Below are 23,309 nucleotides of genomic sequence, written 5' to 3' on the forward strand. Positions count from 1 at the left end.
ATATTACCTGTGCACTTTGATCAAGCTGTTTAACTATTCCTTTAACAAACCAAGAACACTGAGATCCTTTTGTCCTTCACTATTAATTGTTTTCCAATCTTAATCTTACCTGGAGCACTTCTCCGAGCTCTTCTTAAGCTTTCATCAGCCTTCTTGAATTGTGGATACCCTACACTTCCATATTTCAGTGAGATAGAGAAGTCTCACGAAAAATTTGTAGGGAGAAGTTAGGCCTGTAGAGTCAGACGAAACTCGTATAGAAGGGAGAGAAGGGTATGGCTTATTTTGTCTGTTCAACCCTTTGGGTAAACACCAACAGCAAATCTGCTGCTGAGAGAAGTGACTGATATTAACTTGTGACATTAATCAGCTGTGCTGGCCTGTATGACATGGCTACAGCTACACTTTCTTTGTGATTTGTGGGGGAATTGGGAATGTCCCCAGGAGAGTGAGACCTTCATTTGAAGCCATCCCAACTGCATTATGACTTCTTTAAATCCCACAGTTTTAGAAGTATTGACTCACGGGTGTCGTGCTTTATGATGCCACTTCTGTTTTTTCTTTGTCATTTTTTTGAGATGCTCTGCTGGAGTTCAGGACTGCTCTTTTGGGTTGGATATGGATGAAAGAACATTGCTTAGAAGGAGAAAAAAAAAACCCTGCAAGACAAAAAGAAAGGTATGTCAGCATTTACCTCTTGAACCCAGGTGAGTTCAAGCCCTGACACAGATTAAACTCAACACCAGTGGTGAAGCTGGTAATAGAGAATTTAGAAGGAAATACAACTGTTCTTGTCACCTTAGCAGCGTTGTGACGATCTTGTGCCAAAATACTGTTCTTGTATTAGAGTTTGGAGACCTTGGTGGTGCCGAAGTACTCATCGTTTCTCAAGAATGTGTCTGCAACGGGAGAGGAATGGCAATCCTGAGTGATGATCTCTGGAAAGAAAATGCTAAAACAATAGTTTCACAGGTAACAGGCCCTCTTGCAGGATTGTATCTTGGTTTTTTTTGATTGTGTTTTTTTTTTTTTAAGGCTGAAGACTGGCTTGTTTGATGTAATTCTATTTCACCTGCATCCGTCTTCTCTGATCTTCAGACAGTATTTCAATTGTTAGATGTTTTTTGGAAAGCTTCAAGGAAAACTGGTGCCTCTTCTCTCAGACCAGCTATTAGCACTTCTTTGACATCCCCCATGTTCCTGAGACTTCAGGTTTTAGTTACACAAATTCCCGCTTGGTGCAGAACCCTTTAACTCAATGGAAATTTCCGACTGGGACCTCTAAGCTTGTTATAAAATACAGAAAGGAACAGAAAACTTTCTGTTGACTCCTGTAACCTTTACCTCAAGCTCCCAAGAGACATAACATACGCTCTCCGCAAACGCAGACGACACCACGTGCTGCTTTCCCAAACTTTTGACTGGGAAAGCTTCTGCTCTTAATTAAACCACAACATACTGCAGAAGCTTAATTGAAGCGATCAGTCGCGCCGGCCTGGGCTCAGGTGAGAAAGCGAAGCGTGATTAACGCTAAATTAAGCGAATTTGATGTAAAGAGCCGCCGGCGGGCCGCTTCCCGCCACCGCCCCACCCCGGGGCGGTGGGTCCCCTCAGGCGGGAGCGGGCTCCTGTTCTCGCGAGAGGTCGCCCGCGGCAACGGCGCGACGCGAGGCAGCGGTCATGGAGGAGGCGGCGGCGGCGGCGGGCTCTGAGGCGACGTTCCGCCTGCAGAGTATCCTTCCCCCTCCGGAGGGTTTTCCTCCTTCTCCTCGTCCGAGGCGGGGGGCTGTGCGGCGCCGCAGGGGTTCGCCGCCTCAGGGAGGGCGCGGCGCGGGCGGGCCCTTCTCCGCGTGTGGAGGGGGGCACCCCGGTGGCTGCCGCGGCGGCGGCTGCGCGTTGTTTAACCAAGTCACCGGCGGGGAGAAAAAGGCAAAAAAGCCCACCACGGTGTTGCGTCTTTTTCTCGGTTATCCCCCCTGCAGACTAGAAATGCCAATATGTGGAGTTTGGGTGGTTTTTTCCCCCTGCAGAGGCAGTGCTTGAACGCCATGTCTGTTTTCGTTGCTGGTGGTAAGTCCCTGAGTGGCCCTTGGGGAGAGCAGGGTAACTTGATCCTCCTCTGCTGATGGGGCAGTGTGAGCAAGACTCAGAATTCTGAAATGAAGGGCTGTTGTCGCCTCTCTCGTGTTAGTTGTTGATCAGTGAAAGCAAAAGTTTAACGTCGAGCAGCCTGGTGTAGTGGAGGGTGTCCCTGCCCTCAGGCGGGTTGGAACTGGATGGTCTTTGAGGTCCCTTCCAACCCAAACCATTCCGTGATTTTATAAAATATCTAAGGAGGAGTGACCAGACTTGGTATTAAGGCTCACAGTCCCAGTGTGCTGCTGTAAAAATGCTCCTGTAGTTTCCCAATGCCTGCCACACCGAGTAACTGGCCAGATACTCGTGGTTTTGTGTAGTACTCTGTATGACCAAGTTGTAAAGATTATGATACAATAACCCAGACATAATTTTATTTGCCACGGCTTTTAAAGAAAAAAAGATAAATCAGTTTGAATTCTTTTCGCAATTGAGTTGTAGCAAATTATGTTAGGACTTGATGGCTTTTAAATGTGTGATTTTTGGTCAGATGACCTAAATTCCGACATTGCCACGAGGTCAGACTAGCTCTATCTGTTCTCTTTGGCAGCTCACAGCTGCAAAATCAAGATGTTGTGAGCTTTGTTTTGGAGGCTAAATAATCAGAGCTTAAGTGTTTGGTCCTACCAGTACTGTAGTTTTTTCTGCCTTGCTAGAATTAAGATGTAAACTGATATAAAAGCAATATTAAAAAAAAGATGATTTGCCTTAGTGAGCTTGTGCCTCTGTTTCTACTGTCTTGAAGCCTCACAAGTGTTGTCACACTCTGTGGTGTGCCTAAAAAAAGCACTGTATTGGTACACATGTTAAAAGAATTGACATAGTATTTGTTGCAGAGATATGACAGTTATAGAATCTAATTCCTCTCTTTTATTGTGCACATGGCTATGATTTTCAGAAAAAAAGAAGGAAAAAAAAATCAGGATTTTTCAAGTTGTGTTTTAGTTTGTGCAGTGTTCACAATGACACATCAGTTAGGACCATAGTGGATGGCAAGGACAGTCAGGTCAGGGAAAACCCCACAAAGTTTGCAAGTGTTTTACTCATCAAGAGTATACTGCAGTGATGCTTTTGTCTGCACTGAAAGATTTGGTAAATGCAGAAAGAAGTAGTCAAGATGAGGAGGGGGGAGGGATCATGTAAAAGGTAGCTTTAGAAAAAATAGTCTCTGATCAAATCACTAAATGTGGTGTGAAAAATTGCTGGGTACAGTATTTTATTTAAATGTGCTTTATTTAAATGAAGTTGATAAATACTATGCTGTAAAGTGAACAAGAGGCTTAGAGGCTCCAGAGAAGTGTGCAGATGTTTGGTTTGTACATACAGTTGCTACATATATGTGGAACTTGTCGCCTGCTTCATCCAAAAAATGCTGTACCCAAGAATTCATACTATATAAACACACTTTTTAAAGTCTTGTTCTTTAAAGAGAGAATATAGTCAGCTACTTGGTGCTAGAATATCTTAATCTAACTATAAAAAGGGGCTTTTTAGAACACTAGCCGGTGTTACTGTGTCTTGTATCTTGACTTGCCTGCTGCAAGCATCCTTCTTGCTTTTTCAGACAATAAAGGAAACTTATTCCTCCTGCTTTGCCCTCACGCCTTGCTGCTGTTCCTTTTTTTTGTGCGTAATCAGCAGTCTGGATGAAATTTTTTCTTTCTGAGTTGAAGGAACTAAGTCCAGGGTTTAGGAGCTGTTTTATTAGGACGTGATCAGACACTGGTGTGAGGACCAAAAGATTCTTGTGCAGATAGTTGAAAGCTAGCCCGATGCCCGAGTCCCTGATCGTTATCTCAAGTCTCTTGGGTCAGCTCTTTAAAGTCGTGTCTCAACATGAGCTATTTTCCATCTTGGTTCTCTTTGCTTAGCTTCGTGGACCAACATATGGTCCTGGTGTACCACGCTGAGAAAAGATGTGTTTGTTGAACTGCACAATTTCTTTGCCCTCCCATGAAAGTCAGAAACGTGAATCCAGATTTCCTGTGGTGCGAGAATGTACAGGCTTAGGCCTGTTAAATCTTAATAGTTTGGGGGTTCCTTCCTTCCCTTTCCCCTTTTATGAAAGAAAGCATAGTAAACTTTTTTGGAGATGAGATTCTACGTAGTTCAGGGATTAAAAATAAACCTTACAGAATCAGTCGAGTTAGAAAATTAAGCTGAGGCGGAGAGGGGCAAGTTTGAGGCGGAGAGGGGCGGTGATTTGAATTCCAGTCCTGTGTTCCACATCTGCAATCTGCGATGTGGTGATTCGGGGAGTAAATTTGGAGGTGTATGTCTTACAGGCATTTGCTTTCGTGCACGAAGCCTGGATAGGAGATTTTTAAGAAGCATTGGTGCTAGTTTCTTATTTCTGTGCACGATTTTTATATTAAGCATCTAGTGTTACTGTGCACTTGGAGGCACGCAGATGTGCTGTGGCTTGATTGCTGAAAATGATGCCTTCATTCACTCAGACACCCCTATTTATTTTTTTGTTTGTTTGTTTACAAGAGAAAAATGGTATCTCTCCATCTTTTATCTCGAACCTCACATCTCTGAGAAACAAAGGGTGGTTTTCCTTTTTTTGGGACATGATCTTCAGCTGGTAGCCTTCCAGATGGCTACAATTTAACCGCTGGTTTTGTTGATGCTGTGGTGCTGAGTTCTGAATGCAGATGGTGGTTTTACACAGATCTTTTGAGAACTGAAGCAAAAGGCCTTTTTTTAAGAGAACAATTCAGATGTAGGAAACTTAATGCAAAGCTGGAAAATCGTGTATTTTTTTTTTCCTCTTTTTATATAGGAGTTACCATTTAAATTTGATACATGTGAAATACTGAATTGCCAGCTGCTTTTCTTCAGAAGTAAATTTCTGGTTTATTTACATGGGTCATTTGTAGGCTAACTGATTTCCTAGGGAAACTGCCAACAGAACATCTTGCCAAAATCATTTTGGTTATGTTTTCATGGGCTCTGAGGCTAGTGGATGAAAAAACGTTTATTTGGGTTTCATTTTAAACTGTTTGTAGTTATTTTTAATGAAAGGATTTTCATTTGGAAGAACTGTAGATAATTTCCAAATGAATTTTTTACATTTTGCAAGTTCCTTATCTTTTTATTGTAGCTGTGTTGTAATTATTAAGGCATTTGTATCAGCTTCAGTAAATGATCCTCTAGTACTCAATGTTTGAGCTCAGATGTTTGTGCTTGTATATCTAATTTTGATAAAAAAGTCATTCTCTGAGAGCATTGAGTGAGTTATGCTTAGAAAGGTGATAGGTGGTTGTTTAACAATACTTTTTTTAAAGTTGGAACTCATCACCTTCATCAGCTCTTTCAGACTTAACAAAATCTGCAGAATTTACTCTAACAGATGACTCTGAAGACGATTATCAGTATGAAGAGGTAATTTACTAAATTGATCATCTGCTGATATATGTGGTGGAGTATTCATGTTTCATTCTTTTGTTTTACTTCATCAGTTGCAAAAACATGATAGGAGAAAGGATACGAATCTCCTTTTATGAAATATGATGACACTAGGCTTATCTTTATTTTTCAAGATAAGATCTCGTGTCATTTGATTTGTAATGTTTCACGTTTATTTGAACATTAAATACTTTTTTAAAGATACAGGTATTTCTATCTAGATATTTTAGCTTATTTATAATGAATATTTCCTTAACATGGTTTCTATTTAAATACGACTATTTTTATATAGCCATATTTAAATAGAATTTAATTTAAATATTTCTATTTAAATAAAGTATTACTTTAACAAGAACAATATTGTTTTCAGTAGTTGTACTGGAAGTGGAAACAGTTGTAATGTGAAAGAAAGATGTATGAAATATGTTGATACCTGACTTGAATTTGTTTCGTTTAGGTTCCAGCTGATGATGAATTTAGTCTTCAGGAAGATGATGAGGATCTGCCAAAGGCTTTGCAGGCTGTTCAAGAGCAGGCTGAAGATGCCCAAATTTCAGTAAGAACTTCCTAAACGTTCTAAGATTCTCTCTGTAATTCATTTGGCATTAGTGGCGTAAAATTTACACATCATAATTTATTTTAATTATGAAATACTTGTGTGGGAAAGATTGCTTTTTGCTTTTTAGAAGTTTCTAGGGGTAAACATATGCCACAGTGGAAAAGGAAACTTATGTTTCCTCTTCCTTTAACTTTTGTTCATTTTATGTTCCATAAACAACCTGATATTGCAAGTACATGGAACAAATATATAGATATAGTAATATTAGTACAATGTGTCAGTATTTTAGGGCTTATTTCTTTTTCTGAGCTGATTGAGTGAGGGTGTGATCCCTGACACAGGACTCCATGTGCTTAAGGCCCACGGAAGTTTGGAGTTGAATGTTTTGCTAAAGAAGATTGTTCCTGTATTAAAGAATAGGCTGTTACACTATGTTAAATCAAAATATTAATGAAATTATCAACCATTTCACACAATTTTTGAAACTTACTACATTTACAGTTTATTTCCAAACTAGTTATGTAATAGTTCAGTTACACAATGGGATTCTTATATTGTATTTTCCAAAACATGATTAACCTGAGTTTACTTGTAACAATTTAATGGAAAAGTGCTTTTCCCAGCACCACTGTCTTACAGCCTCATCAGGGATCTATTGTTGTAGTCTTTGTTTTGCAAAAACAAATGTTTAATAATGAAAAGATAAAATGATCTGAATGATTTCTAACATCAAAACGGAGGAAAAATGTGCATTTTCTTCTGCACTAGTGCATATCGATAGATCAGATCTATATTTTTAGATCAAACTGTGAGTGAAAGCTGACAATACCAGAGTCTTACGTGTTTTGAAACTGGCTGAAAACTAAGGGAAAGATGACAGAAGTTTTTAGGACTGAACAAGCTTAATGTTAACCAAGAAGTGGAAATTCTTAGTGTTCTTTAGGGATAACTGAAGTTGTGTTGATTTCACTGTGTGAGTTGACATTCAAATTAAGAGTGAAACAAGGAAGAATATTTTTAATTTATTATTGGTCTTTTGACAGTGCTGTATTTAAATAATCGTTTACCTCTGATCTGTTGAACTTTGAGTGGTAGGAAACAATATGCTAATATCTATCCCATTTAATTAAACTGAAGAAAGTGTTTCCTTTCCTTGAAAGTAAACAAGAATGTGTCCTTAAACTCAAATTCTGTTGGATTTTGTGCTTAGGCTGATAGATGTCTGTCATCTTCCTTCTTGACTCATCATTTGGAGACAAGAATCATCATTCCATCTTGAATCATCGTTGGATTTTGATACTAAAATAGTATTTCCAGCCTTTAGATAGAGACATGAATAGAAAAAAATGTTTTGATACATTTTCTAGTTCCTTGACAGCTTTCATAATGATTTACTGTGTATTTTGTGAGGCTCAGTGACTAGATAGATGCTAATTCACTGGAAAAAAATAGGTGCTGCAGTAAATGTTTTTGGTGACCCAAGTTAGAAGCACTGTTTCCTGTGAGTTAATATTGAATCAATACCTAAACTGTGAGCTGAAAAGCACAGCAGAAGGCTGTCTTCTTCACATGATTCATAATTGGTGTACTTTTTCAATTATTAGCTTCTAATCTTGGCTAAAATAGGTTAAATTAGGTGATAACCATATATTGGAATAGCTACTGTGATAAACATTTTTAAGTGATTATTTATGTTTGCTGTTCTTAGTAACTTGTATACCTAATCCTGAATTAAAGATTGCATTTCCACACTACATGCAAAACTTCTGATTCAGAAAAGAAATTGTATAGAGAAGGCACAGACCAAGTAAGCATCCAAAAATATTTAAGCGATTTGCCAAATCCAGATACTCAATTTTGAAACTATGGATATTTATAGTAACTACAGTTCCTTTCACACTCTGTAAAAAGGTCAAGTATAACCAGGAAAATCTAAGAAAAAAGCTTATTTTCAAACTTCCTTCCAAGGTAATTAGCACTAATTAATAAATGAAGAAGAGCAAACATAAGCAAATGAGAGATGGTGCTATGTGCCTTTTTTGGTTTAAATAAGATCGGTATGTAGGAATTACGGCTGTGTTTCTACAGGGGATATTGAAACATGTTTGTTTCTCCTTGATCTCCGCATAGGTGCCGTGAAATTACTGGTCTTTAAGGAGTTTGGTGAGGTTCACTCACCAGTTGCAGTTGAAGTTTTAGTTGGGATCCCAACAGGGAGATGAGGGTGATGGAGCTCTAATCTCTAAGTGTTCATTTCCTCTTGTCTGGAGGTGACATGGCAGCTGATTCTAAATACAGCTGTGCTGGGCAGCACATGCTTTGGACAGCAGTGATTCTGCCTCCTCATCCTGTTCCAGTCATTTTTGTTAAAAATGCTTGAATTCCCCTTTTCATTCTTTTTTAGTTTAGTAAATTTTGCAAGAATGCCTTATTTTGTTTTCCATATAAATTCTTGATTTGGTGCTAATCTTTCTTCATTGGACAGAAATTTTTGCGAGTTTAGTGGAAGTCCTTAAGCTTAAAGCTCTCAAATCTATTTGCTCTCAAATAAAGCTCTCAAAATAATTTATTTATAAATAAATAAATTAATTTATTTTACTGGCCATATTTGCAATCCTTACACTCAAAATGCTTTGAAGATTTTAATTAAAAAAACCAACAAGAAGTATTTAACAAAGCAAATATTTAGCTTGTTTATTTTGACTTAATGGTCAGAATCCTTTAAGGTGGTTTTGTCTGTAAAGCTACTACAGGGTGTTTGTTTGCACCACATTAATAGATTGCATTTTCCTTGTTTTAAAACAGGTAAATAGCTAGGAAAAGTTACTGTTATGCTATTTGATGAGTATTTATCCAATGTTTGGATTAAGTTAGAGAAAGCAGTTAGCCTAATATCACTCAAAGTCTGTAGAAGCGCCAGGACTTGAAATCTGGTTTCCTGAGGTCCTGTTCCCATCCTGTGCTTGTAAGACTGCATCCATTTTTCCCTGTATTGTTCCCGGCTTGAGTGTTGGTTCCTGAAATGATTCTCAGTGCTAGCATCTAGCTAAAAAAGTCTCTCCTGCACGGATGAAATGAATCCCTGTCATATTTCCATTTATTAAGGGAATCAACCTGTGTCATTCCTTCCAAAGACTGCCTTTATAGATGCATTTGGGAAACTACAGGCAACAAGATTAGACGTTTGCCTCACTTAGGATGAAGAAAGGAGAGGAGCAAGGGAAGGGATGGAGCTGTGTGTCTGCAGATGTGCTGTCTTTGGCTCTTGTGTTACCACAATTAGTAAACAGACCTGCCTGATGTGCTGCATCTCTAGTAATGAAAATATTCTGAATATTACATTGCACTTGGCATATTGTATTATTCATAACAGTGTTACATGGCCTTGATGGTACATGTACAATTCTTTCTGTTTATAGCAGGTTGTTGGATTAAACATAACATTTTCTGCAAGATTTTCCCAGTGTTTTTATTTTATCAGGAGAAATGCCTTTATCTCCAGGTAATTGATGTAGTCGTGTTGATAGAGCTTCCACTGAGGACATGAATAAGCCATAAGTGAATGGAGTTATAAAAAAATCCCTGGCCTACAGATTCTTTTTTAAATGGAGAAAATAATTTGCAGTTACAGCCTTCAGCATGTCTCTGAATATCTCGCTGGAATTTTTTTTAGTTTTGTTAGTATTGAAATGAAAAGAAGGTAGGCATGTGTGGAAGCTGTTTCTGCTTCTCGTCAGTTCTCTACAATGGTATGTTTGTTTTTTTTCCCCGATATATAGTACATGTTATCACAGAATTTGAATTTCTTTCAAGAGTGCACTGAGTGATAGCTGTCAAGCCCGGATCTGTCCTGTCATCCTCTCACCAGGAGGCAGGCAGGCGTGCACAGTGTAGTATCTATCATAGTAGTCTGTGTTGTTAAGTAAGTCTGTTGTAGCGTAGTCCCCGTGTGGAGTTCCCAAATTCTGAGAGCTTTGTGTTTAGGTATGTCACATCATTGTAATCTATCTGAAGTCTGAATGAATTAAGGCCATCTCTTTGGCTGCCAAGTTGTGGCAGTCTCTCTCATCTGATTATCTTTAAGTGCATTTTGCAGGGTGATAGTCTCAGATTGGGTCATATTTTACTTTTTTCATACCTCCTTGCATCTTGAAATCTCTCTAGGAGAGCTGAACGTGAAGCCATGCACTGCGTGGGCTGAATGAAGCTGGGTGAAGGAAACAAAATTTGCATGGCAACAAAAAGCTGTGAAAGATTTTTTCTTTTTTTTTCTTCCTCCATAGTAGGATTGCTCTGTTTTGTTTTGATTCTGCTTTGGCAGCTGTGCTTGACCTGTGAGCTGATCTTATCTGAATAGCTGTCTATCTTGATGGCACTGGAGGAGCTGCGTAGGAAGCCTTGGTGCACCATCTGCATTCTGCTCACACTGGTAGCAACGGTGTCTGGCAGCTTTGTTCAGTGTCTGCATAGGGATGTTGAGAAGAAAAGAGAGAGTTGATCTTTGTGAGGCTTCCTAAGAGATCTAATGATGGAGATCTAAGAGTTCTTTCAGCCTTTCCACTGCATGCATCATTGCAAAAATAATATAAGCCATTTATTTTACTGTCACCTTGGACTTGTGTTTTTCAGCAGAAGTATGGATTTTCTCCTCAGTAGTTTTGAAGGTGGCTGAAGGGTGCAGGAGTTTGAGAACTAACATTTTCTCTCTGGTCAGTGGTAGATCATCTATTGGTTTAACTGGTTTCAGGCCTGTATCAGACTATGTCAGGTTCAGAATACTTGCTTAAATCAGGTGATTTTTGAGTTATTTCTCTATAACCTTTCACAGACCTTGACATGAGAAGGGTCAATGATTACAGGTCTGATCAATGAAGACCAGGAAAACATTCAGCTGTGCTCTACTAGATCTGCTTCAGAAATAGAAGATGTGATAATCAACTTTCTCTTGTAGGTTTAATAACATTTATCAAATTTTAATTTCAGGCTTTGCAATCAGTTCCGACTTCTGAGAAATCAGTGTCTGAAATACCTGAAGCGATGGATGACTTCTTTTGCAATTTCCTGGTCGGATTGGGAATGTCCAGAACCCTTGACTGCTTCCAAACTGAATGGTAAAGTATTTTAAGTGACTGTGTTACTTTGAGAATTAGCAAGTAGATGCTCAGCATTCGAATATTTGCAGTATTTCAGGATATATTCCCAGAAAAATTTTCTGAGTACAAGTGATTCTTAAAGATATAGTGTTTTACCAAATAAATATATTCATGTTGAGAATAAGGATGCAAACTATTGATTTAAGGACAGACTTTCAAGAAAGCTGACTCCAGCAATCTCCTAAATAGGTACCTTGGAAGGACTGGATGCATTTCACCTAACTCTAGACTTTTACAAGCCTGAAGGGGTCTCTTGAGGCCTCTTTGTGAAGAGCAGTACTAATTTTCAGGATGCAACTCATCTGAGTTGTTTTTGACATCTCCTTTAAGATGAAATCAATTCAATCATGTTTTTTCCAGTATATTCTACTTTCCACTGACTGCCAACAAAACTAGAAACCAGCTGCAGTGCAGAGTCATCACTGGATCAAATGAGTCCAGTGCCAAAGGACCAGCATTTCGTTACAGCAGTGCTGAGAAATCATGTGGCTTTTTCTTGCTTCCCAGTACCCGAGTGCCTGCTTAAAAACTGAATGTTTTGTAGCACAGTGTAGTATTTTCACTTTACTTGTTTGGGTATTTTTGGACAGGTGTCGTACATACCTTGTATTTTGAAGTAGAATAATCCCAATTTTTGACACTTGGTGATTTTTGGTACATTGGTCCAAATAATATGATTGGTTAGTTTGGGTTTTTCTCTTTTGAAATTTAATTGATAGAATAGAAAACTCTTGAGCTGTTGCTATCTTCTTTTCCCTGGCTTCTATAGATTGCAGATTTTTTCCATACTTGCAGAAGTTTGAAAATGCAGCTTTATTTAAATACTCCACTTCCTCCACCACTCTCTTCATATATGGAATCTCCCAGGATGTATACTTTTTTAATACCAATTAGGAATGATGTGCTAGGAGTGCTGCAGAGCTTGAGAGGTGAATTGTTTTGGAACAAAAGATTGTGCTTATCATAAAGTTCTATCGAAATACTTTCAGTTACAAGCTTGTTTTGAATCTGTAAGTTACATTGACAAGGTTCTGAGAAGTGGAAATACCTCCTTGAATTATCTTGTAGTCAGTCTTTAAACATCAGATGTTGAGAGATTTGTTAATAAGGTCTTGTGAAATTATTTAGTTTGAAAACTAGTACATTTGAAAAGTTAGAAACCTCTTATTTTTTCCTACAAAAGCCTTGAAGCTTTTACATTTTCTCAGAACTTTTCTCTAATGGGAGATGGTTGCTGGCATTTGCAAGGCTGTGGTCTTATTAATGTGGAGCTCACCAATCAGATGTTGCCTTTAATAATTAAATATTTAACTTTAAAGTTGCAGGAATCAATAATGATTTAGTTTTTGATAGCCCAACAATATGATTTAAGCCAGAGCAGAGGAGGAGTGCTGCAGTTCTGTGTTCTTTTTCAACAAAAGAACTGATAATGAATAGCATCGAGTTTGAAGAAGTTTAACAGTTTTTAATGGGAAAAGATCGTTAATACTAGACAGAAACAAATAGCAACCTTTTTATGAAACTACAGTTTTCTTTGAAGAAAGCATCTGAATTTTTATCAATGGCAAAATTCAAAGAGCAAGAACAAGCCCTATCTTGTAAATCCTTAGCTATGCATATATTTTTTTTCTCTAAGTAATATTTTTGATTTCAGTAGTATTACAAATGAGCTCAGCATGTCAGGATCTAATCTTGCTGTATTGAGACTTTTTTCTGCATTAATACCTTATTTCAAAATGTTTCATGTTGGTTTGAAATAGATAATTTACAATATTAATGAAAGTGAGAGCAGATTAGTGTACTCAGGTTCCTCATTATGTATTGGGACGACACTCGCTCTCATGCTGTGGTGATCAAGTACTAATGGAATTTAAAATGAGAAATTAATTAACGTAGAGAAAATTTATCAAAGGCTGGCTTTGAAATAATTGTCTGTCTGAGATGTAAAGGTCACTTAAATTGGACGAGATTATCTGTGTTTATTTCAGAGTTTGAGAAAACATTCTGTTACTCTCTCCAGCTGTATGAAACGTCATGATTTGATTATATTCTATTTTAAGCCAAATAGACCCTTTTTCTATGATGTAATGAATAATTTTATCATGTTTGTAGTGATTTTTTTTACTTATGTAGTTTTTTGCACATACACTTTTTTCTTCTAGTTATACCTTAAGGAACTTAAAATTAGACTTAAATTCTTATTAGAATTTTTAGTTTACCATTACATTTTCTATTCCTTTGCTATACAAGACTTTATAGTGCTTTTGTTACTTATGAAAGATATTGGATTGACAGCTTTGGAGTGTGAAGTGCAAGGGCTGGTCAGCTGTAAATTCGTGCATCTGACAGTCTATTCCTCCTAATCCCAAAGAGCTCACTGCTGCTGGCAGCATGTTGCCACTCTGATGGGCAGATGATGAGGCAATCCCAAGCACAAGTACAGGCTGGGTGGAGAATGGATGGAGAGCAGCCTTGAGGAAAAGGACTTGGGAGTGCTGGTGGATGAGAAGCTCACCATGAGCCGGCACCGTGCGCTGGCAGCCCAGAAAGCCAACCGTGTGCTGGGCTGCATCCAAAGCAGCGTGGGCAGCAGGTTGAGGGAGGGGATTCTGCCCCTCTGCTCTGCTCTCGTGAGACCCCACCTGGAATACTGTGTTCAGCTCTGGAGTCCCCAGCACAAGAAGGACATGGAGCTGCTGGAGCAAGTCCAGAGGAGGGCCACGAAGAGGCTGGAACACCTCTGCTATGAAGCCAGGATGAGAGAGTTGGGGCTGTTCAGCCTGGAGAAGAGAAGGCTCCGGGGTGATCTTATTGCAGCCTTCCAGTACTTAAAGGGGGCCTACAGGAAAGCTGGAGAGGGACTTTTTCCAAAGGTGTGTAGTGATAGGACAAGGGGCAATGGCTTTAAACTGAAAGAGGGGAGATTTAGATTGGATCTAAGGAGGAAATTTTTCACTCAGAGGGTGGTGAGGCACTGGAACAGGCTGTCCAGAGAAGCTGTGGCTGCCCCATCCCTGGAAGTGTTCAAGGCCAGTTTGGATGGGGCTTTGGGCAACCTGGTGTAGTGGAGGGTGTCCCTGCCCATGGCAGCAGGGTTGGAACGAGATGATCTTTGAGGTCCCTTCCAACCCAAACCATTCTGTGATTCTATGAGTCGTTTTCTGTTCACACATGTGCATGGAGCTATCGCTGGGATTAGTACACTCACTGGACTGGTAAACTCTGAGTAAGTGTTCCTAGAGACCTGGCAGTGTTCCAGCTTGTGAGTAAAAGGAGAGCTGCAGACTAATTACGGAAACATGATTTGGAAATACTTTTGTTTGATGTGGTTGGAATTATGAATGAACTTACATGACCAAGCAAGGTTAAAAGCCACGTCTGTCTTGTGTGTGCCTTGAAAAGATTTCCTGCGTTGTGCATAACAGAGCAGGTGCCACGAAGCTACTGTGTCTTCTCTGAGCATACAGGTAGGCTTGTTACAAAAAAATTCCTTTTTGCAGAATGAAAAAAAAACGAATATAGGTTGTGGTCCTCCATGTCACAACTCCCTGAAGACAGTGGAAACAAGCTGCTTTTTTCAGGCAGACTGAAGTTTCCTCTGCTCTGCTTTGGCCTGGAAATCGTATGATCGCGTTAATGTGCGTTGTGCTCTGAGCTCATAAATCCTGAGAGAAACGAGGGTTATGGCTTCCAGGACACCAGCACACGAGAACAGATTCGGTTTTTGGAGGAGAACTGGCTCAGAACACAAGTGAAGTAACCTCAGGTTTGATTTGCACAAAGCCACGTGGACGTACCTGCTTTCTTGCCTGTGTAATGAGCATAGCACCGTAATATAAATTTTCTACTTACATGCCATCACAGATTGGAGGAGTAAGCTTGGGCAAAAAGGTGCTTTATTTTTCCTGTGCTTCTTTATTCCTTAGCCTTCTGTTGAAACCGTTTAAGACGTTGTCAGTTAGATGATAATTTTCAGTAAGAAATTCTTGTAAAAGCTAAAACTTGAAATTTTAATCCTTGAATGCATCTCTGGGCGAGTTATCCCTTGGTAAAGGATTGTCCTGAGCTACACATCAGTTAGTTTATTTCAGGGCCTTTCTGCAACCTTTCTGCAAATAATGTTCATATTATTCCTTCTGGTGAGCTCTCACCCAGAACAGCTTCCAGCTGCAGTCAGGATCAGCAGGGAAGATGCTTGTGGGCCTGTAGTCTTTATTGGATATAAATGATTCAGAGCTCCATTGAACCTGTGCTGAACTGATGTCATGGCTACAGTAGTGCACAAGGTCTTTATCTTCAGTGGGTCCCTAAAAGTTCATACCAGCTGAAGATCTTGCTCTCCTGTCTTCCGGGACAGAAGTAAGTGAAGAAATAGATGTTTTCTACATACACGTACTGGATTCTGCAATCATTTCTGCAACATCTGCTTGCACAGGAGCATCTTACAGGCTGAGAGAGTTGGGGCTGTTCAGCCTGGAGAAGAGAAGGCTCCGGGGTGATCTTATTGCAGCCTTCCAGTACTTAAAGGGGGCCTACAGGAAAGCTGGAGAGGGACTTTTTCCAAAGGTGTGTAGTGATAGGACAAGGGGCAATGGCTTTAAACTGAAAGGGGAGATTTAGATTGGATCTAAGGAGGAAATTTTTCACTCAGAGGGTGGTGAGGCACTGGAACAGGTTGCCCAGAGAAGTTGTGGCTGCCCCATCCCTGGAAGTGTTCAAGACCAGGTTGGATGAGGCTTTGGGCAACCTGGTGTAGTGGAGAGTGTCCCTGCCCATGGCAGGGGGGTTGGAACTAGATGATCTTTGAGGTCTCTTCCAACTCTAACCATTCTGTGATTCTATGATCTTACATCCGTATATGTAGCCTTGAATCCTGATGCGTTTTGGAATGCTTTGACAAATATTTAAGGCTTATAATCATTCATTGAACAAACATGATTCTGCAGAAGTGTTTGTTTTGTGTAGTGACAGTCACATTATTTTGATCAAATTTAGCTTTTCTGAATCCTTTCTAGTATCACTGCTCTCTTTTTTTTTTTTTTTGTCTAGAAGATGCTTAGGTACTTACAGTTGCTCTGTATTTAAATGCCTTTTAATTACCCCTAAAATGAGTAGCATCAATGCCTATGTCCTTTTTATTGCCTGTTAGAGTATCCTTAGCCTTCATCGATATCCTGCCAAAAGATAGGTAGTCCTAAAACGTGTGAGACTGGCTGAGTAGACTTTATTGCCAGGGGCTATTGTGTTTGCTAGGTGGCTACACAGCATTGCATGCTGCTCCAGATTCCTTTTTACTTCTCAAAATGCAAGTTAGTCTGTATGCTTATTTAATTAAAGGAGCCTTCAGGCTTCTACATCAAGAAATCATGTTTTATTGAGGGCTGGTAAAATAGGTAAATATTGGTAAATATCATTAAATAAGGAGAGGGCAACATAAGTGAACAGGAAGCAGTGAAGACATTTCCCTAGGTGAGCTCTGTATTCCATGTTGAAGATAGCTCATAGAATCATTCATCCAGGTTATCCACAGCTTTGTCATCTTATTTGAGTCTTCAGAATAAAAATGTCTTGCCTATATTTGAGCATATGAGGTTAAAAAGAACTGTGAGTATATCCAAACATTACCTGAATATTTCTTCTTTTATTTAAGCTATTTGGAAAAAAGGAAGGAAAAGAACAATTGTTTAAGTTGAAGTACTGTGATATACAGGGTGTGTCTCTTGATTATGAACAAGAATGCATTTCGGAATGATAAACAGTAAAATAGAACAGTGATGTGGGAGAGTACTATTGCTAATTGTTAGTGATCATAAAAGGTAAATGCCTTGAAATGATAAAAATCTTTGTGATTCTAGTTTAGGTAAATGCTAGCATGAGAAGGAAGACATCAGTGAAGTGAGGAAAAAGAAACATGGAATAAAATATCTCTCCATTTGTTTTTTTCTAGGTATGAACTCATAGAGAGAGGTGTGTTCGCAGCCAAAGACGCTGGCTTTGTTCCAACCGTGTATACCCGCAACCAGCAACTTGAGGCTGAAAATATGCGTTTGAGGAAAGATTTGGAAAACTATAAACTTGCTGCAAAGTATGTTATTTGGTCTTAATGAAACTTTGATATGCATTAGTAAATGGCCGGATAAAATAATCCCAAGTACTTAATGGAAGTAATAAGTTTTTTTTTGTTATGCTGAATGTGCATATTTTCACTTCTAGGTGACATTTATAATTAAAGTTCTGTTTTCTCTGAGCTGGAAACCTAAATCTTAATTTCTTTTATTTGGATTTACTAGGCTATAGAAAATAATTTTCAATATCCAGTAATCACAACAAATTACTACAAAGAATCATGAGAATATAATATGTAGAACTAGAAAATAAATGGTTATGTGCATTTTGTATTAAAATACAGTACTATAAATTACAGCTACCACAAAACAGGAACATAGGAGAGAAAAATCACTATACATTTATCCTTCATTTTTTTAATTGCAAAAAATCTATCACTGTGGCCCCTCGTGGTAAATGATATGTCATTGTAAATTACCATCATTGATTATACTTGTGTGTACAGTGTGCTAGCTGATTTTACAAGTCAGCTGTACTTGGGTCATAAGGGAGTTAAAATATTTAGTCTATATAATGGAGAGATGCAATAATGAACTACATGTAACATGGCCTTTTCTGACCAATGGTGTGTCTGCACATGTGTGTGTTCATTGAGAATTTACCCTGAGACCTAGTAATGCACTCACTTTGGTTTTTGCCAGTGCTTAGTTTTAAAAATGGAGCTGTAAAAAAATGTTAACTCCATCTCTTTGATTTTCCTTGAGATTGCTCAAGTTACTAATTTTCATGTGAATTGTTCCTTTATATGAAAAATAGCTACTCAGATCTTAAGTAATAATTGCTGTTCATAATAACTATAATCAAATTATTTTCCAATGATGATTTATTACATTTTAAATTAATAAATTGATTTGCCATAGTCTAATAGTTACATAAACAGCTTTAATAAGCAAGTCAAATGTTGTATAGTCTACATATACTGTTGCATATAGAAAACATTCCCTTATTTTCATGTGCAGCTCCTTTGGGCAATGGATAGTTAGGGACTGTGTCTCCCCTTGAGTGGGAGTGTAAGAAGCAGTAATGCATAGTAAAAGAAGGAAAGACAAAATCTGGTTCTGCTGAAATTTATTATTGTCAGTAGTAATTTTAACAGGCTTTCTTTTTTTTCCCCCCACCTTTTTTCTTTCATCTTTTCCCCTATATGAAGCAAAACATGCTATAACAAGGTCATCTGAACAGATTATGACTTGACTTGTCACCCTGCTATATTCAGTGTAGGTATGGCCTCACGTTGAACACTGTGCAGTCCTGGGCCCCATGATTTAAGAAGGATGTGAAGGTCCTTGAATGCCTCCAGAGGAGGGGAGCAAAGCTGGTGGAAGGGCTGGAAGGCATGGCCTATGAGATGGGGCTAAGGGCTTTGAGTTTGTCTTGTTTGGAGCAAAGAAGGCTGAGGGGTGACCTTATTGCTGCCTACAGCTTCCTGAGGAGGGGGTGTGGAGAGGGAGGTGCTCCCTGGTGTCCAGCGCTAGGACACATGGAATGGTTCAAAGCTGCACCAGGGGAGGTTTAGACTGGACATGAGCATTTATTTACCAAGAGGGTGACCAAACACTGGAACAGGCTTCCTAGAGAGGTGGTTGGTGCCCCAAGCCGGTCAGTGTTGAAGAGGCATTTGGACCGTGCCCTTAAGAACATGCTTTGCCTTTTGGTCAGCCCGGAGTTGGTCGGGCAGTTGGACTAGATGATAGTTGTAGGCCCAGGCCATGCCATTGGAGTTGTCCTGGGCTTGTTGCAAGCATAAAGCTCAAAACCATTTCATCATGGTCATGAATGAGTTGGGGCTTTCTCATAAAAATGTCTGTGCACTCCACGGGGTGCCAGGCAACTTTTTATAGCAGATGCCTGGTTAAGAGACTGAAAGACAATATGGTAATGCGCGACGGGAAGGAAGCAGGAGAGAGAAAAGACGTTGCCAGTATGCTGGATTGTTGCAGTCTATCTGTTAAATAAAACTCTCAACACTCACTTAAGAAGTGAACTGTGCTAAAAAAATAAATAAATCCCTGAACTGAAGCTGTGCCCTGCTTTTCCACATGTTAGTGTTTGATGAAACTGAAAATAGCACTGCTCTGGTGTAAACAAATGAGTTAGGTCATGTGTTGAGTATTCCAGAGAGGGCAGGGAAATAGAGGGGAGTTGTATATGACACAAATTAGAAGTGGGTAAATTTTATTAATTGGCATTTACTGTTTAAAAACTGCACTTATTCTGCACGTACCTTGTTAAAACACAGTTAGTCCTCCTTTCTCGACTTGTGGGGAGAGCTTTCTTTTCATAGTCTCTCTGCTAATATAAGGATGGAGTATTATGTAGATGTGGAGTTTGGTTTGTGTTAATGGTCACTGCTGCGTTTTTCAACCTTCTTATTTAAAATAACTTTCAAAGTTTTCATTGATACTGATGTTAAAAGTTCAGCTCTTCTGTGAAATTCATTTCACTTATTTTGTTTTGAATATTTTATTAATTAAACCGGTGCTGTTTCTGGAATAATGGGTGAAATTGAACGTTTCTGTTGAATGTGCTATGACTGACAGTGTTCCTTTGTGTCTTCTGGATAAACCCTGATCATAACTCTCGACTAAATCCATTTGCTGTAGTGACTGTTGACAGCGGTTTTTTTCTTATTCATACATTCAATAACTGTAGTCATTACCCTTGCTATGGTAAAGCAAATATTCCAGCAGGAGCCAAAATTACTTGGAGGACAATTTGAGCTTTCAAGTACTGTGGAATAGAATTCACCAGCTTAGACTGAAAACAGAATACATAAGAGCACTGAAGAAATGTTGGTTTGTCTGGTTAGAAACCAAGATTTATGTGCAAACGAAGTCTCATTTTGCTCCGGATTAGTTGGAAAACTTTAATTGTGAGATGCAGTGCTGTGAACTGTATTTGAGGAAAGCCTTTCATTACATTGGGTATTTCTGAGCTTGGTAGTCTTGACAGCCATCTTGCAGAAAAGAGGTGTTATTTGGGGCTTAGGCAGTATGGGGCCCAGGATAAATGGCTGTAAACCAGTTACCTCCTGCTTTAATATTGTTTAGCAATTGGAGGAAGAGATTCAGTGTCTAGAAGCTAACTGTAATTGTATTGTGGTTGTTTTAATATAGCATTTACATGATGGCATGGCAAGCAGGTGGGCGAGTAGATTGCAGGCTGTTGGTTCCACTTCACTGTGGTGTTCCATTATTTAAGGAGAAAATCATAATCAGCTTCCCTTCCTGGATACAATGAGTATGTGTTTTTAATAGGTTGTCCAATGTCTGAAGGCATCTTGAGATGTAACAAAATCCCTGAATGCATATATTAAGAGAAATAGGTATCAGCATAATAATTTTACTCCAAAGCTAGTGATACTTATTACCTTAAAGTTTAGGAATACTACTAATATTTGTTCAACAGACATTCTGTTGTGATGGAAAACAAAACTAATTTTACATTGGTTTGACAGTAGTTAAAGGAAAGAGAGTGCACTTAGACATACTTTTTTATCTTGAAGGCTGCAGTTAGGCCCTGATTGATTGGTAGGGAATGTTATCTGCTGTAATATTTAAAACGGGTCCAATCCCATATATTTTGATGCCTTTCTATGGCCAGACCATTTGTATTGCCTTTGCATTTGAATGTGTAGATAGAAAATGTAATACTCTTAGATTTAAGATTTTATTAATCACAGAGGCTGCTAACTGTGGTATTTCTAAGTTCTTTAAATATTTAGGGATTTATTAGGTAGATGGAATGAAAGTTGTGTACAGCTTTTGTCTGAGGTTGGTAGCTGTGTTTGCAAACATCAGTTAGAAAATATAAATATTTTCAGGTATCTTTCTGTCCTGATTTTTGGAAGCATGCTCACAAATATACACCCAGTTTACAGCCACAGTAACAGTCAAAATAGAAAGCAATCCTGGAAATCATATTTATTATTACTGTTAGTGCTATCACCAGCAATAAAATCCTCAGCTGATCTCCTATTTCTGTGCCAAAATCTAATCATTTCTGCACATATTTCTCCACTTGTGCACTTTATTTTTTTCATCTTATAATTTTTGTTTTGTGCACCTTATTTAAATGCATCTATTTAATTACATGGTACTTCTAGCATCTTTGCTACTAAATGCTATATAAGCTAGGTAAGAGTAAAAGCATGAAGTATGTTTTCTAAACCTCTTTATTTCAACTAAAATTTTAGGGCTATGACTTTTGCAGCACGTTGGAGAATAAAGTCCTACCTAAATTCAGTGGGAACAGGGCATGTAACTCACCTTTGAATATCCCTACTTGGTTTTATTGGACCTTACCCTCTTCTGCTATTTTTATCAAACTACTTGCTTGAGTTTAAACGGAGACACCTGCAGTCTTTGGCATATATCTTAACTAAAAGAAACAGATACTGGCTTTGCCATGGCTATGGAAACATCCTTTTACTCTTGCATCAAGCCATCTGCTTAGCTCTGAAGGGGCAGGTTTTGTATTCAAGAACTTACAGCAAGTCAGATTTTGTGAGTGGTGTCACGATGGAGGTGTCTTGAGACCACTGATTCATTTACCCCTAAAATCTTACAGGAGCTGAAGCAGAATCATAATCTGTACTTTGTGTCCCAAATGTGGTATCCTGAGTTACTCTGCTTCACAGCTTGTGGTATTTGTGCAGATGCATTCACAAAGCTCTGTGCTTGCCTGCAGCTACTTTGAGCTTTTCACAATGGTTCTGCAAGGGAAGCCCTGCCTGTTTTCATTCCCCTGCCAGCTTTTTTTCATCTTTGACTGATACATAGAGTCACAGAGTCATAGAATGGTTTGGGTTGGAAGGGACCTCAAAGATCATCTAGTTCCAACCCCCCTGCCATGGGAAGGCACATAGTGGCATTAATTCACTGTGCTCTTCTGCAGGTCTTTCTAACTGCTCCTGCTACAAGCAACAATCCACATGTAAATGTACACATATACATATGGTAGTTTCTATAGGTAATAAATATGGCAAATGCATATTTAGTGAATATAAATTATTTGTACAATTAAATACAGTGCACTGGCAGTTACAGGTCTTCTTTGTGGACCTGTGATTTTTGACATACTCCACTGTCATAATGATTTTCCAACTCTTCAACTGCTGTTGGAGAGGAAATGAGCTTTATTTTTGCAAAGCGCAAATATCTAATTTCTGTACAAGGTAATTTCAAGCTTCCTTTGCAATTAAACAATTCATCCTACCGATCTTTCCTGTCAAACTCGTACCAGCAAAGGAAGGAGAAAATGTACGGAAAATATGCAGAGTATTTCATGTTTATGGAGTAGAGTATCTCAGAGTGTACCATGACTGTGTGTAGAATGTGTGTAGAGGATAACAGGTTATCAGTATGTTTGCAATTAATTTTGAAATTAGTTCCTTTTGCTTCCTGCTGTCACATGTAGGAGACATTTGGGAACAGGCTGCAAATGTGGTTGAATAGAGCCTAGAGCTGTTCTAGCACAGTTTTTTCCAGAAGGTCTGTAAATGCATGTGTTTGCAAGGCAAGGATATAGTTGTCCTTCTGTATGTGTCCTTCTAGCATGTACTCTTATGTTGGGCTCCAGACATGATGTAGATGTTAGAAAATCAGTATTGCAATACATTTTCATTTAGAACTTTAAACTCACAACAAGACTTTTGTTTTCTAATTGACTGTAATTTGAATGTGTACCTCCACAAGACCCCTTGTTCTTAAAGTAAGGTTAATGTCTGAGCTTTATAGTGCCAGAATCCTTAGAGATTCTATCTAGAGGAACTGAGGACAGGTAGTGGTGAAGAGTACCCATGGTTTGTACATCAGCTGGCAGCAAAAAGACCTCAGAAGTACATGTTCTCCACCACAAGGCGTACTACTCAAAGTTTCCAACTTGGATACTGTTGGCATGTGCATATCTGAAAATTAATTCTA

General features: G+C 38.8%; 1 protein-coding gene across 1 annotated transcript in view; it reads left to right on the forward strand.

Annotated features, from left to right (window-relative positions):
- Nucleotides 1-1,680: 1,680 nt before the first annotated feature.
- Nucleotides 1,681-23,309, forward strand: part of SPAG16 (sperm associated antigen 16) — a 402,571-nt gene continuing 380,942 nt past the window's right edge. The window contains exons 1-5 of the mRNA XM_086615835.1: nucleotides 1,681-1,732; nucleotides 5,477-5,523; nucleotides 6,005-6,103; nucleotides 11,090-11,217; nucleotides 17,207-17,344. Coding sequence (XP_086471961.1) covers nucleotides 1,681-1,732; nucleotides 5,477-5,523; nucleotides 6,005-6,103; nucleotides 11,090-11,217; nucleotides 17,207-17,344 — 464 coding nt within the window. The remainder of the gene's footprint in view (nucleotides 1,733-5,476; nucleotides 5,524-6,004; nucleotides 6,104-11,089; nucleotides 11,218-17,206; nucleotides 17,345-23,309) is intronic.

This window comes from Tauraco erythrolophus, chromosome 8 (genome assembly GCF_009769465.1).
Source record: "Tauraco erythrolophus isolate bTauEry1 chromosome 8, bTauEry1.pri, whole genome shotgun sequence".
NCBI classification, from domain to species: domain Eukaryota; kingdom Metazoa; phylum Chordata; class Aves; order Musophagiformes; family Musophagidae; genus Tauraco; species Tauraco erythrolophus.